General features: G+C 45.8%; 1 protein-coding gene across 1 annotated transcript in view; it reads left to right on the top strand.

The window, feature by feature from the left end:
• The window catches only part of ADAMTS9 (ADAM metallopeptidase with thrombospondin type 1 motif 9), a 156428-nt gene that overhangs the window by 130871 nt on the left and 11796 nt on the right, over positions 1-13761 (top strand). Inside the window, exons 32-38 of the mRNA XM_069473779.1 lie at positions 3833-4027; positions 5328-5460; positions 5675-5769; positions 5881-5975; positions 6067-6200; positions 7846-7937; positions 13324-13428. Coding sequence (XP_069329880.1) covers positions 3833-4027; positions 5328-5460; positions 5675-5769; positions 5881-5975; positions 6067-6200; positions 7846-7937; positions 13324-13428 — 849 coding nt within the window. The remainder of the gene's footprint in view (positions 1-3832; positions 4028-5327; positions 5461-5674; positions 5770-5880; positions 5976-6066; positions 6201-7845; positions 7938-13323; positions 13429-13761) is intronic.

Genomic DNA, 13761 nt, shown 5'->3' with positions numbered 1-13761 from the left:
CCAGGCTAATTTTTCTTTCTTTCTTTTTTTTTTTTTTTTTGTAAAGATGGGGGTCTCACTATGTTGCCAGGCTGGTCCTAAACTCCTGGCCTCCAGCTATCCTCCCACCTTGGCCTCCCAAAGTGCTGGGCTTACAGGCATGAGCCAGCACACCCAGCCAATAGCATGATTGTTATTTTAAAAATGCATAATATTTTCAAATACTGAAAGACCTACAACATCAAAAACAAGTTGCCATTTGGTTGAAAGAACTTAGAGATTTGAAAGGGAAGCATCTGGCTCACAGCAAACGTGCTAAAGATTTTTATGTAACATGTTTGCTACCACTAGGGTCTCTTCAAAGTTTGACAGGGCAGCAATTTCGCATTTTAATGGGATGAATATTTGCATTTAGATGATGTGTGTGTTGGGTGTTGAATTCTTTCTGAACTAAAGCTGGTCCTAAAGACTTTTCTATGTCTCCCCATCCTTCACTCTACTGCAGTGATTTTTTATACTCTGTGGGGACATTTGGCAATGTCTGGAGACATTTGATTGTCACAACTAGAAGAGGGGACTGCCACTGGCATGTCGTGGGTGGGGGCCAGGGATGATGCTGAACATCCTACAGTGCACAGGGCAGTCCCACAGCACAGAATTATCCAGCCCAGATGTCAGTGGTGCCGAGGTTGAGAAACCCTGCTCTCCTCCACCCCTGCATGTTGCTGGGATGCCCTGAATGGTACCCTACACCCTTAGAGAGTGGAGTGCAGCCTGCTGCAGATCATTAAGAAAGACATTGACTCTAGGCCAGCCAGGAGCATATGGAATCCAGATGAGTGTTCACAATGTTGGGTTTGAGGCATAGGTTCCAACCCATCCCAATCCCAAGGCAGGGGAGGGCTGGGAAGGGCCCCTGGGGATGGCTCCTCTCTTGTCAATTTGTCCCTCCTGGTCCTCACTGGGCATGGTCCCTAACTTCTGGTTCCCAGGGCTACCACCTAAGGACATCCCCAGCTCTCACTTGGGGAGCAGTCTTCCTGTCTGCCCTCTCTCTCCGTCCTCAAGTCTCTGTCCCTGTGACTGTTCACCCCTCTGCCTTTTGGGAGCCTCGTATTCTTGGCTTCTGGCTCGGTTCTCCTCTAGAGTTTCTACACCTTTCACCTGGCCAAGATTGACAGCCTCATTTTAGCTAATCTCTTTGCAGTGCTTTCATTATGCTGAAAGAGTTTTGGTCTCTTTCTAAGACTTGAGTCTTGTTAATCCTATAGCTTTACTATAACCTTAACCCCTAAAAGATGAGACAGAAAAAAGATTTAAAAAAAAAAGCCCTCCACATTTCCACAAATTCTCAGGTGTATCATGGATTGAAAAATCTGCACATTTATAGGCAAAGGCTACAGGCTTGGACATAGGGCTAAGCACAGACACAGGGACCACAGGGAAGAGAGCCTCCGCGGGGAGACCTGCCCAGAGGAACTGGCACCAGAATTCCCTCCAGAAAAGCAAGACATGCCTTCTTTCTGGGACCTCGGTTACCTGGAGAGTTCTTTGTGTTCTTCTCTGAGCTCTGCTCCACCTGAATTTGAAGAGGCCTTGGCCAGACCAACAAGGAGGAGGTCCATCACCCCTGCTGACACATGCATTTCCCTAGTGGGGCCTGAAGTATTATATATCCCTAATGCAAGGAGCCCACATTCTTATGGTTTTATTTTGCTTTGCTGGTACTTTCAAATTAGAAAAATAATACATGCTTATGAGGGACCAAGCACATACACCAAGGCATATAGAGTCTACAGCAAGAGCTTCTTTCCCCAGAGAGGAGCTTCTTACACTTCAAAACTGCTCTGAAATGATTTGAGGAAACCAGAGACAGTCAACGTTTTCACAATGCTAATATCAGCTAGCTGAGAGCATCTGTTCTTTCCAGCTTCTTTTCAGAGATCTAGAGGCCTCTGCAAAAAAGCCTGACCATATTTGGATCTCAGTTTCCTAGCAAATGCTTATCTCCCACTGGGTCTCCCACCTAAATGAGCAGTGGGCTGCTTTTGCTCGTGGCTTGTAGAGGTTAAGCGTCTCCTTACTTGACTTCTCAAACATGTAGCCTTGTTTAGGTTAGTATGGACTGAGGTCAGCGCATGCAAGAGCTGGGTTCGGCACTCTAAGGTGCCCATAGTTTGGACAGACAGTGTGTGTTTGCCATCCGTGCATGCACGGAACACCCCGGGCTAGCCGTACACTCCCCTGGCCTGGCGTCAACTGGGCCTTCGGGCATTTGAACAGCAGCAGCCAAAGAAGGAAGAAATGCACACAGAGCATTTCCCGGTCTTGAGCCAACTGGAAGGGAAGGCCCAAGGATGCTCTAAATGCCTCTAGCTGGACTTGTTCTCTCCTGTCTCCGGGATTTCTTCAAGAAGAGCCTTTTCCCTGGAAAAGTTCCAGGAAAAAGGGAAAGAGGAAAAACATGTGGCTTAAAGCAACAGGGAACATTAGGGCAGAGCAGGCAGTGTGGCATTTTTTTCTTTTTAATTTTTAAAAATTTCTTAAAGACAAAGTCTCACTCTGTCCCAGACTGGAGTGCAGTGGATATTAATAGCTCACTGCAGCCTTTGAACTGTCAGGCTCAAGGGATCCTCCTGCCTCAGCCTCCCAAGTAGCTGAGACTACAGGTGCATGCCACCATGCTCTGCTAATTTTTCTTACTTTTTTTTTTTTTTTTTTTTTTTTGTAGAGACAAGGTCTCACTACATTGCCCAGGCTGATCTTGAACTCCTGGCCTCAAGAAATGCTCCCACCTCAGCCTCCCAAAGTACTAGGATTACAGGTCTGAGCCACTGTGCCCAGCTGACACTGTGGCTTTTAACTACCCTTGATAATTGATGAAACCTGTGGTCCCTCACACCAGAAAAAGCACGACACACCACACGCAGCACACTGTTTCCACGGGTTCATCCGGCCCTGCCCTAAGAACCTTAGGTCTGGAGGATACTGATCCTCCATCCCCTTTTATGTAGCACCTTTAACAAAGGATTTGATGATGTTGCCTAAAAATATCATCACAACTTAATTGTAACTCAGTTTTATTTTCTAAACAGTATGTGATATAAAACACTTAACAAGGAAGGTCGGACACATTATAAAACTTTATAAATAACCGAGTAGATGTCCCATCACAGAAGGGAGTTGGGACACTAGAAAGATATTTATTCCTTCTCCATTTCTGCATTGGTTAAGTATTTTTAAATGCTGCATAATTATGATAAAAGAGTTGCAGTGACCACATGACTTAGATAAGCAGAAAGGTACCATGCCTTTCGAGAGCGACAGCCAGGGAAAGAAAACAGAGAAGGGAATTAGTGGGGAGCAGCTGGGAAAGCCGACAGCACCAAGTGGGGAAGCAAAACAGCCCAGAGTCCCCTTTAGGCTGAGTGCTTGGATGGCACGTTCAAAACCCCGACTTGGGAGGTGGCTGCCGGCTCCCTTTCCCCTCCCAGCCTGGTGTTCATCGTAGATTTGGAAAAGGGCGATTTGCCAGCCAGTGCAGTTGGGCTGAAGGTGCACATGGGATGAATGACGGCTGCAGGGCCTCCCCCATTTCTCCCCTGCAAACCTAGAGAAGGGGCCCGAGGTGCCCCCGCTGCAGTGGAAGCCCCAGCTCCGGGAGGTACCGTGTAGGATTGCCTGTCCCCTGTGTGCTCGGGGCCTGCCGATTGAAGTGAATAAATAAGCTAATGAAGTGAGAGCTTTCTGCAGCATTGTCACGGGGTCAGAGCTCGGTGTGGAGGTCAGGGGCCTATTGTGGGCTGCCCCCAGGAGCTGCTCGAACCTCTCCTCTCAACCCCTGTCCTCGCAGTGCTCAGTGACCTGTGGAAAGGGCTACAAACAAAGGCTGGTCTCGTGCAGCGAGATTTACACCGGGAAGGAGAATTATGAGTACAGCTACCAAAGCACCGTCAACTGCCCGGGCACGCAGCCCCCCAGCGTCCACCCCTGCTACCTGAGGGGCTGCCCCGTCTCAGCCACCTGGAGAGTCGGCAACTGGGGGAGCGTAAGTAGACGACTGAGTTCTCAAATCTGAAAGCTCTTGGGTCTCAAACCGCGTCTTAAACACACCTGCCTGACCTGCCCTCCCGAGTAACTCTGCTTGCGGGAGAGACCCTGGCAACGTGACATGGGCAGACAGGAATAGAGGGCACCTCTTCCTGTCTGGCACTGTGGCTTGGCGCTTAGAGCATGGGCTCTGAAGCCAGACAGCCTGGATCTAAATCCCGGTTCTGCCACTTCCCAGGTGAATGACCGTGGGCAAGTTGCATAACCTCAGTGTCTCAGTTTCCTCATCTGCAAAATGGGCGGTTGGGAAGATGAAATGAGTTTGTACAGATGGAGCATCCCTAATCCAAAAATCTGAGAACCAAAGTGCTCCAAAATCTCAAACTTTTTGAGCGCCAACATGACGCGCCAATGAAATGCTCCTTGGAACATTTCAGATTTGGGATTTTCAGATGAGGGATGCTCAACCAGTAAGAATGCAAATGTTCCGAAACTTGAAAAAATCCGAAATGCGAAACACTTCTGGTCCCAAGCATTTCAGATAAGGGATACTCAATCTGTGTATGAAAAGCACTTGCATTATAATGGTAAATTTTATGTTATATGTATTTTACCACAATTTTTTTAAAGCACTTAGAATCTGGCACTTTGTAAGAGTTACAGAAGGACCAGTTGTTGTTGCTTATGTTGTTAGGAAGTCTGTATGTTCTAGTTCTTCCATATGAGCAATACTTCATTGCATTATGGATACAACAGGCAGAATATTTTAAATTGGGACTGCCCTGGAAAATTGTCATAGCTCCCTGGCTGTGGACTACAAGACTCTCAGTCTTCTAAACTGATCAGGCAAAAGTATATGACAAATTGAAAATAGTTAGGGTTTGAATCCTCATTCCACCATGACCTTGCACGAATTCCTTAACTTTGAGCCCCAGTCTCCCAGCAGTAAAGCAGGATAATGGTAGTACTATCACATAGGGTTATTGTAAGGCTTAAATGAAAAAAATATTGTGTATATATGAAATTACATATCATTTTATACATATGTATAAATGTTTTAAACATACATGTGTATCATATGTATTTTTGTATATGTGTATGTATAGATAAATATGAGTATATAAATCTTAGCACAGAGACTGGTCCATAGTAAGTGCTCAGTAAATGTCAGCTGTTTGTTTTCAGCAACAGAGGATCTGAAATGACACCATGTACATGACGTCGGGGCTCTGAGCTGTACACCACCAGAAGCCTCCCGGGTTGGGTAGCCGCACTGCTGACTCTGGTTTGCCTTACAGTGCTCAGTGTCCTGTGGTGCTGGAGTGATGCAGAGGTCTGTGCAGTGTTTGACCAACGAGGACCAACCCAGCCACTTATGCCCCACTGATCTGAAGCCAGAAGAACGAAAAACCTGCCATAACATTTATAACTGTAAGTTGGCCGACCGAAGCCATCTTTCTTTAGCACGATGAACAGGGTTTCTTTGTTCATTTGTTTGCTCTCCCTTTTTAGAAATACAGAATTTTTTTAAAGCAATCATTCCCTTTACTAAAAAAATTCAGTGTGAACAATGCGAGTCATTCAGTGGGCAGATGTTACACGTCTTAGAGCATCATGCCTCATTTTTGTGATTTGTGTTTTCTAGGTGAGTTACCCCAGAACTGCAAGGAGGTAAAAAGACTCCAAAGTACCAGTGAAGATGGTGAATATTTCCTGGTCATTAGAGGAAAGCTCCTAAAGGTGAATGTTGGATGTTGGTCATTATTTCGAGACTGTTCTTAGGGTGAGTGATCGTTGCTCTTGTTGCCTCGTCTGAGCCACACTCTTCACGGGTGATTTCTGGTCTTTCAGGTATTCTGCGCAGGGATGCATTCTGACCGCCCCAAAGAGTACGTGACACTGGTTCATGGAGACTCTGAGAATTTCTCTGAGGTTTACGGGCACAGGTAGGAGAGCCAGGCTCAGAAGACCCCAGATGCCTGGATATCCCTGGAAATGCTCTCCCATTCTTAGCAGAACATTCTCTCTGTAAATTAGGTTGCACAACCCAACAGAATGCCCCTACAATGGGAGCCGACGCGATGACTGCCAATGTCGGAAGGATTACACAGCAGCTGGGTTCTCCAGCTTCCAGAAAATCAGAATAGACCTGACCAGCATGCAGATCATAAGTGAGTTTGGCGAGGGGTCATGCGGGAATGTGTTTGTTCTTCTCTCCACTCAGTGGGCAAGCATGTCCTGCACGTTGGCTGGTGGGAAGGTGCTGAGGATACAAAGGGGAGTGAGACCAGGAGCTTACAGGGCAGTAATGACAGTCCTGCAGGCAGAGCTTTGTCCTTTTTGTTCACTGCTGTATTCCCAGTGCCTGTAAAGTGCCTAGCGCGGGGCAGGTGTTCCGTCAGATTTCTGATGCATGAATGAATGAATGAATGAAGTAGATGAAAGCACATTAAAGTGGCACCATTGCAGTGCGGTCTGTCAGGGCAGCATCCCAGAAAATATGACATCAAAGTGGAGCAGGTAAGGGTTGGCCCGGCACAGGGATCAATGGGGCAAGCAGAGATGGTGGCAGAGGTGTTTGAGGTGGGAGGACAGCAGGTAAAGCCCACAAGCTGAGAGATTCGTGCAGCCACATTTTCCCTGCACCTGGCTCTCACCAGCGCAGCGTACACGCTCCTGCAGACAGAAAACCCATTTTATCCAGTTGTTGATTTGCGGAGGCAAAACGGAGCACAGAATTTCCTTTTCTGAACCAGCCTGCGTATGGGCTGATTTCGTACGCTGGCCGACACTGCGTCTCTGTTAGGGACATTAATCATAGGAGTGGTTAAGGACAGCTAAAATATCTAACCATGTTCCCTTGAATAGAGGAAAAAGAGAAATAATGAATAATTAATTTTTCCTCATTAACAGTATGCCCAAGATATTGCATTGCTTTCCTCTCGAACTTGCTTTGTACCAAGATATTGTTAATTCCCTTCAGCTAGACTGATTAGGGCTAAAGGCAGAGGGTCTGCAGTTTCTCCGCTTAGAACCATACCCGGGCTGAGACCCAGGGGTTCTGCCTGCAGCCATCCCCAAAAGACAGTGCAGCAAGAGGGAAACCTGCCTCTGGCCTCCGGTCCCACCAGCAGACAACTTTTACAGAATCCTCAATTTAACTCTTCCTTACCCATTTGCAGAGCTGATCTCAGGATCTACAATAGGGGTTAAAAACATGAGCTCTGGGTCAGGGTTGTTTTTATTGGCTTTAAAAAAAAAATTATGAGCTGGCCCCAAACTTGAGAAACTACCATTAATAATTTCAAGATGTGGGTTCTAATTGCTCCACATTTTGGCGATAATAGTGCCTAGGCCACAGGAGGACAGAGGAAACCTCAGAGAACAACTCCTACGTTGCTGGAAATGCCTTCCTGGCTCATGTCCTTCTGGCCTTAAGCCTGCCATGCGGGGTAACAGGAGGTTCCCAACCAGCCAACTACACTACATTTAAGAGTGCTGATTCACGTATTTATGTAGGGATTGATTCCAAAGTCATTTGAAACCCCCTTTTTGGCTTCTGTACTGTGAGGAGACAGGCAGTCGGTGCTGATAAAACCCAAGAAACGAAGCTCTCGGAACCACAAATATAATGAGGAAAAACCAAGTGCACATCTGGATCCATTTGCCCACTAATACTTCAAATTGTTTCTCTCTCTCCCATTCCCTCGTATTATTCTTCTTCCCTTCTGTCTCCTTGTTAATATCCTGTCCCTTCCCTGCCCTGCTCTCCCACTCCTACCATCCTCCTCCTTTAACCCTTTCTCCACCCCACAGCCACTGACCTACAGTTTGCAAGGACAAGCGAAGGACATCCTGTCCCTTTTGCCACGGCTGGAGACTGCTACAGTGCTGCCAAGTGCCCACAGGTATGTCCTCGGAGCCTTCACTCTTGCCAGGAACTGACCTCCCACCTTACCTCAAGGGCCTCAGTTGCATCTGGGAATGTAATTAGAATAGCTGCTCTGGAGGGCAATTTGGCCCCATGTATCAAGAGCCTCACAAATGCTCACAGAGTCTAATCCGTAATTCCACTCCTAAAAGTGGTTCCTAAGGAAATGATCACAGCTACATGCCTAACTTATGCATTTAGCAAAACACATCAACTTAGAAACAAATTAGGGCGGGGGGGGGGCAAGGGCAATATACGTAACCTAAACTTCTGTACCCCCACAATATGCTGAAATAATAATAAAAAAAAATCTAAAAAAAAAAAAAGAAACAAATTAGATGTCAGATGGCAAGGGCTTGGTTAAACCAGTTATGATGGTTCATGAAATGAATATCGTACAGTCAGTGGAGTGCCAACAAGTGCTTAATGACCGACTTTCCAAGAAAAAGGAAAAACCCTGCTTTCTAGCATTTGCCAATTTCCATGGTGTAAATATACTCCCCGTGATTGAGTTCAAGCTGTCAACATTATGTCACTAAATGGAGAGTCGGGAAGAGATGCACATCATTGGTTCGCTAAAGCCAGTGCAAGTGAGCTTTCACACACCGTCAGCCACTGAAAATTCTGAATATTGCATACTATAGAAAAATGCTTATGGGATTTGGTAGGAAAAACAAGATGCAAAACAGCAAATGCAATATGATCCCATCTATGTTTTTTGAAAATGTACAAATAGAGAAAAAGTCTGGGAGGACTTTTTCAAAGCATCAGTGGGGGGTATTGGCACATTTCACTTTATGGTGTTTAACTTTCCCAAGTTTTCTAAATTTTATTCATTATGTTTAACTTTCCTAGGTTTTCTAAATTTTTCAAAATAAACACGAAACAGATTTTTTTTTAAAGAAATAAATATTGGACCTGGAGATCCCAAAATTTGCAAGACTTATATGGGTTTTCTTTGACTTTTTAACTGTAGCCAGAAACGCCTCTAGAATAGGCTTAACAACAAATGAGCTGCCATTTGTTAACTGCTCACTTTGTGCCAGGCACTGTCCTTGTTACTGAAGATTCACAAACGTTCATCCCTTGAGGAATTTATCGGGATGTTGGGAAGAACGGCAGGAGAATCAATAACCATGATATAACAATATATTCTAGAAGTCCTCCAGGAACAAGGCTCGGGGCTCTATAGGTGCCGTAACTCCCATGTTACCCCTACTTCAGATCTGTAAAGTTTGCCATTGTTCAGACCAGAAGTGCAAGTCCATCATCTTCTACTGGATCTCTCTTCTGCAGATCTGCTCAAGAGCCCTCTCTCCACCCATTCTGTGGTTCTACAGTTTCTTGCCTCTTCAGAGGTGTGGCGAGTTTGAACTTGCCTTTTGAAACATGCCGTAACCATCAGCCTGGGCTAATTTTGCAAAGCAGGGGTTGGTCGTTGCAAGAAACTTCTGCACTTGGAAGGCAGGACAAACATAACGAATTTGGTGACTCTGGACAAGAGGACTTGGCCTTCGGTTGTCTCTTTGGTTCCAATGAGGTCTTCACAAAACTGTCGTTAAATTCTGTGCTGAGAATTTCCCACTTTGCCTGTGAGCTTTGAAAAGCCTGGAGATTGGGACTGGGTGATGCGTTCAGAATCCCAAGCACTGTCTCCTAGGATGGATTTACCCCCAACCATGGAGACCATCCAAAGACAAACACATCTGAATTTTCTTTTAACGAAGTGTTTTTTCAGCCCCAAGCTTTAGAAGCGCATTGCTAAACATTTTAGAGAAGTGAAGAGGAAGCTCTCAGGGGAGAAAGAAAATAAACAAAGGACATAATGGTAAAAAGAGCCTTTCCTCCATTACCCAGGAATTGAAAACTTTTGAAGTGCAGTGTTTTTAGAGCAGCTGATGGTTTCAAACACCCCACTGGTGTCAGTTGCATTTTCGAGGCTAATAGATTGGCCCTGTCCTGCCTTTTTCAAATGTCTCAGGATTCTCTTGCTTCTATATACACATCCTTTGGGAAGCTTAAGTAAATGAAAAGTAATTTGCATTCATTTATTTTAATAATTCAGAGACAAATGAACTGATTGATTTGCTAAATTCTGACAATGAAGCAATTCCTAAATTGGAAAACCAAAGCCCATGAGAGGCTAATTTGTATTTTTTTTCCCAGCCCATTCTTCAAACCATATTGGGTACTTCTAGAATTCAATTCCTTGGACATTCAGTGAGCACCAACTCTACTGATGAAAGATGTGAGTTTTTCAAATCGGTTTTCCAGGAAAAGCTTTGTAGAAAGTGTACTCGTGCAGACTGACTTGGAGTGGATAGTTCATCCTTTGACCCCATGGTTGCACAGAAATCAAAGCAGAGGGAGGCTGTGTTTGAAAATTTAGTTCTTCCTCCTCATCCATTACTGTGGCTTTGGGGAATTTATCAATAATGGTGGGTTCCCGAGAGTTCCCCTCAAAATATAACCAGAATGTATTTTTTAATCCTGATCACAGTGGATGTGGTGCTATTATTGATGATGTTATTAATGGTATTAATAGGTGGCATTTATTGAGCATTTACTATGCTGTAGGCACTGTGCTCAGCATTGCCTAGTCAGTGCAGCATTTAGTCCCCACAGCATTCTCTGAGAATGCTTCCTTTTTAAAGATAAGCAGAGTGAGGAGTAGAAAGATTGCGGAACTTGCCCAACCCACACGGCTGCTGCTCAGCAGAGGCTCTATTTGGTCCTAGATGTGTCTGAACGGCTTTCTGCAGGCAAGAAGTTCTGCAACATTTGTTCCTGTCCGGCAGAGTACAGGATTCCTCTCTGGTCTAAGCACATCTTTTGCAAACCTTCATGCACCTTCTAGTGAAGGCATAACTCTTAATTACCTTTCCTCTTTAAAATCAGCAACAGGAGGTAGTCATTACAACTCTTGTGCCCTTTCGACCCCGAATATAAGGCCGTTAGGGGCAAAGATGTCCCAGAACGGAGCTAGAAAGAACATTAGGTCCTTCTTTCTCTGGGAGCACTCAACTTTTAGAGTGCTGAAAATGCGGATCCCCCGAACTGCAGAAGGGAGAAAGAGAATGAGGAGGACAGTCTCCTGTTGCATTTGAGTTTATCAGCTCGTCTAAGAAGACAGAACTTGTAGATGTGTGTATTGAGCATGTCCAGACCCCGGGCACCCAGATCAGCACCGGGCGCTGTCAGGAAAGAAGCCAGGGCAGCAGCCTTCTAAGAACTTCGACGCCAAAGCAGATGGAGTCTACCTTGTCCTGCAGTACAGGTGGCACAGGCAAGCTGAGTAGAAAAGAGCGTGGAGGTAGATAAGAGAGGGATCCGAGGCCACCGTGTGCAGCACACGGAATCCAGTGTCCGAGGAGGCTGGGCAACGAGGACCTTCAGCCTCAGCACAGCCACAATCACCTGGATATTGAGGCCACTCACCAGAAGAACCGCTAACATCCGTATAGTATTGTCATAAAAATAATGTCCCACCCAGAGTAGTAAAAATAAGGTCCCAGAGAGTAGGTGATATTTTCTTCAATATTGTTTAAATATCACCTACTCTCTGGCTAGCAACGAGTTACCTGCATTATGCCTTGTATCGGATTGCCTCCTGTTCACAGGTGAAGTCTTTCTAATCCATTTTACAGGTGGGCTCAGGAAGGTTAAGCCCTTGCCCAGGGTCACACTGAAAATACGCAGGGGAGTGAGATTCTAGGATAAATTTGCCCTCTACACCGGGCTTCCTCGTCCTCCGCACTGTTGACACTGTGGGCCGGATGGTTCTCTCCTGTGGTTGCCGTCCTGTGCGTTGGAGGCCATTCAGCAGTGTCCTTGGTCTCTGCCTACCAGGCGCTAGTAACAGCGCTCCTCCCCTCCAGTCCTGACAACCAAAAATGTCTCCAGACATTGCCAGATTTCCCCTGGTGTCAATTGTCCCCTGTCGAGAACCACTGTCTTAGTCCGGACTAAATCCTTTGGTCACCTCTGTGAGTAGGAATCCTATTTTCCCCTCTTTTAAGGCTCCAAAAGGGTTTATAAACTCTTGTTAGTCAATATTTATGATACTGCCTCGAGAGGAGACCACTGAGCTACCCCTCGCCCTGGAAATCTTAATTGAGGAGCCAGTGGGTGTTCTGTTTATTGAGAATCTATCAAGTGGCTTGTCATACGTTAGAAACCATAGCTGATATAAATAAAGCAATACCAAGCCCTTGCCCTCAATAAGCTTACTATTATATTAGAGAGATCAAAGGAACACTTAGGAAACAATTAGAAAATGCAAGACAGATACCAATATTTTTTGCATATCGACTAAGTCAGTACCAGCCATGTGCTACATGGCTAATTTCATTTAGTCCCTCGATACAGTGCTCTGAGGGAGTTGAGATTTATTACCTTCCATTTTACAGATGGACAAACTGAGGTTCCAAAATGCTTTAAGAAAATGTAGCCAGGATCTAATCACAGGTGAAAGAGCTTTATTCACACGTCTGACTGGCTACGAGCTCCACCTTAGCTCTCTCCTTGCTGTATAAAAGACTGTTTTCACAAAGTCCTGGCTCGTCAGTTGCAGAGAGAAGGCGGCCACAAAGCTGTTCATGCGGAACACTTTTAGCTCGGAAGCTGCTCATTGCGGAATAGGAAGCCTCCACCAGAAACTATTTCAGATGCCTTTGCAAAGTCATTTTTGAAAGAGAGAAACAGACACCTGGAGAAAGCAACGAGAGGGTCTCTGGGCTGCACCGTCTCCTTAGAAATAAATATGAAAGCACCGAGGCCGTGTTTGGAAAGGCGCCCTCGCAGTGGTGTGGGAGTGCCCCGGCCCGGGTGGTCTTGAGCAGGCCGACCGTGCCCTCTGCTGGCCGGTCCGGGGGACGCGCCTCTTCTTTGAAGTCCCGTCCTGCTGTGCTTAGAACGCGGTGTGCTAATGCCCCCAGGGAGCTGGAAGCCCAGGAAGCTTTGGCAGCGAGATCTTGTTAGAAAAATTACACTGTGACATTTTGTTCCTGAAGGAATCTGATAATTGTGAGCAACATCAGGATTGCTGTGTTCGGGAGGCCCAATGGAGGTGGTTGGGCGCAAGGACTTTGAGGTCAGGAAGGTGTGAGTTGGACTCTGACCGGATCGTAGAGAAGTTAATCACCTCCGCTAAGCCTCAGTTTCCCTGTCTGTAAAGGAAACCCCCTGCATTGAGCTCTTGTGAGGGGGATCGAGATGATGCATGAAAAATGCCCTGAAAAAAACAAAACAAAACACCCTCAATAATTAGCTATCATAATTAATATCTTTTTCCTTCCCGAAGTACGTTTTATTGTTTGGGACATCCCATGGACTAAAAATCTTTCCTTCGTCACTTATTCTAGGGTCGTTTTAGCATCAACCTTTACGGAACCGGCCTGTCTTTAACGGAATCTGCTAGATGGATATCACAAGGGAATTATGCTGTCTCCGACATTAAGAAGTCACCGGTAAGGTTACAGATGGGTTGGGGGGCGACTTCTGTTTCCTTTCTTTCTTTCTTTTCTTTATACCTGTGGTGGTGCCGCTGAAGGAAGCAGTGAGCTTTCCCACTTCCTCAAACCGTTTTGCAAAGTGTCAAGAAGAAAATTTAGGAAATAAACTGAGGGTGAATGTTTCTATATGAGTGAGAGATGTTGGCAGGTGAACCAGCCGAGGGACTAGAAAAACTGCCTAACCAGGGAGCTAGAAGCAGGAGGAAGCCTCAAGCGAGCGTGCAGCTTATTTTGCAGTTGGACAACATGCAACTCACTTTTGTGAGCCCAAGGAAATGATCTCCTATT

The sequence above is a fragment of the Eulemur rufifrons genome, chromosome 7 (genome assembly GCF_041146395.1).
Source record: "Eulemur rufifrons isolate Redbay chromosome 7, OSU_ERuf_1, whole genome shotgun sequence".
Classification (NCBI taxonomy): Eukaryota; Metazoa; Chordata; class Mammalia; order Primates; family Lemuridae; genus Eulemur; species Eulemur rufifrons.
The sequence above is the reverse complement of the archived record's forward strand: the minus strand, read 5'-3'. Positions and strand labels throughout refer to the sequence as shown.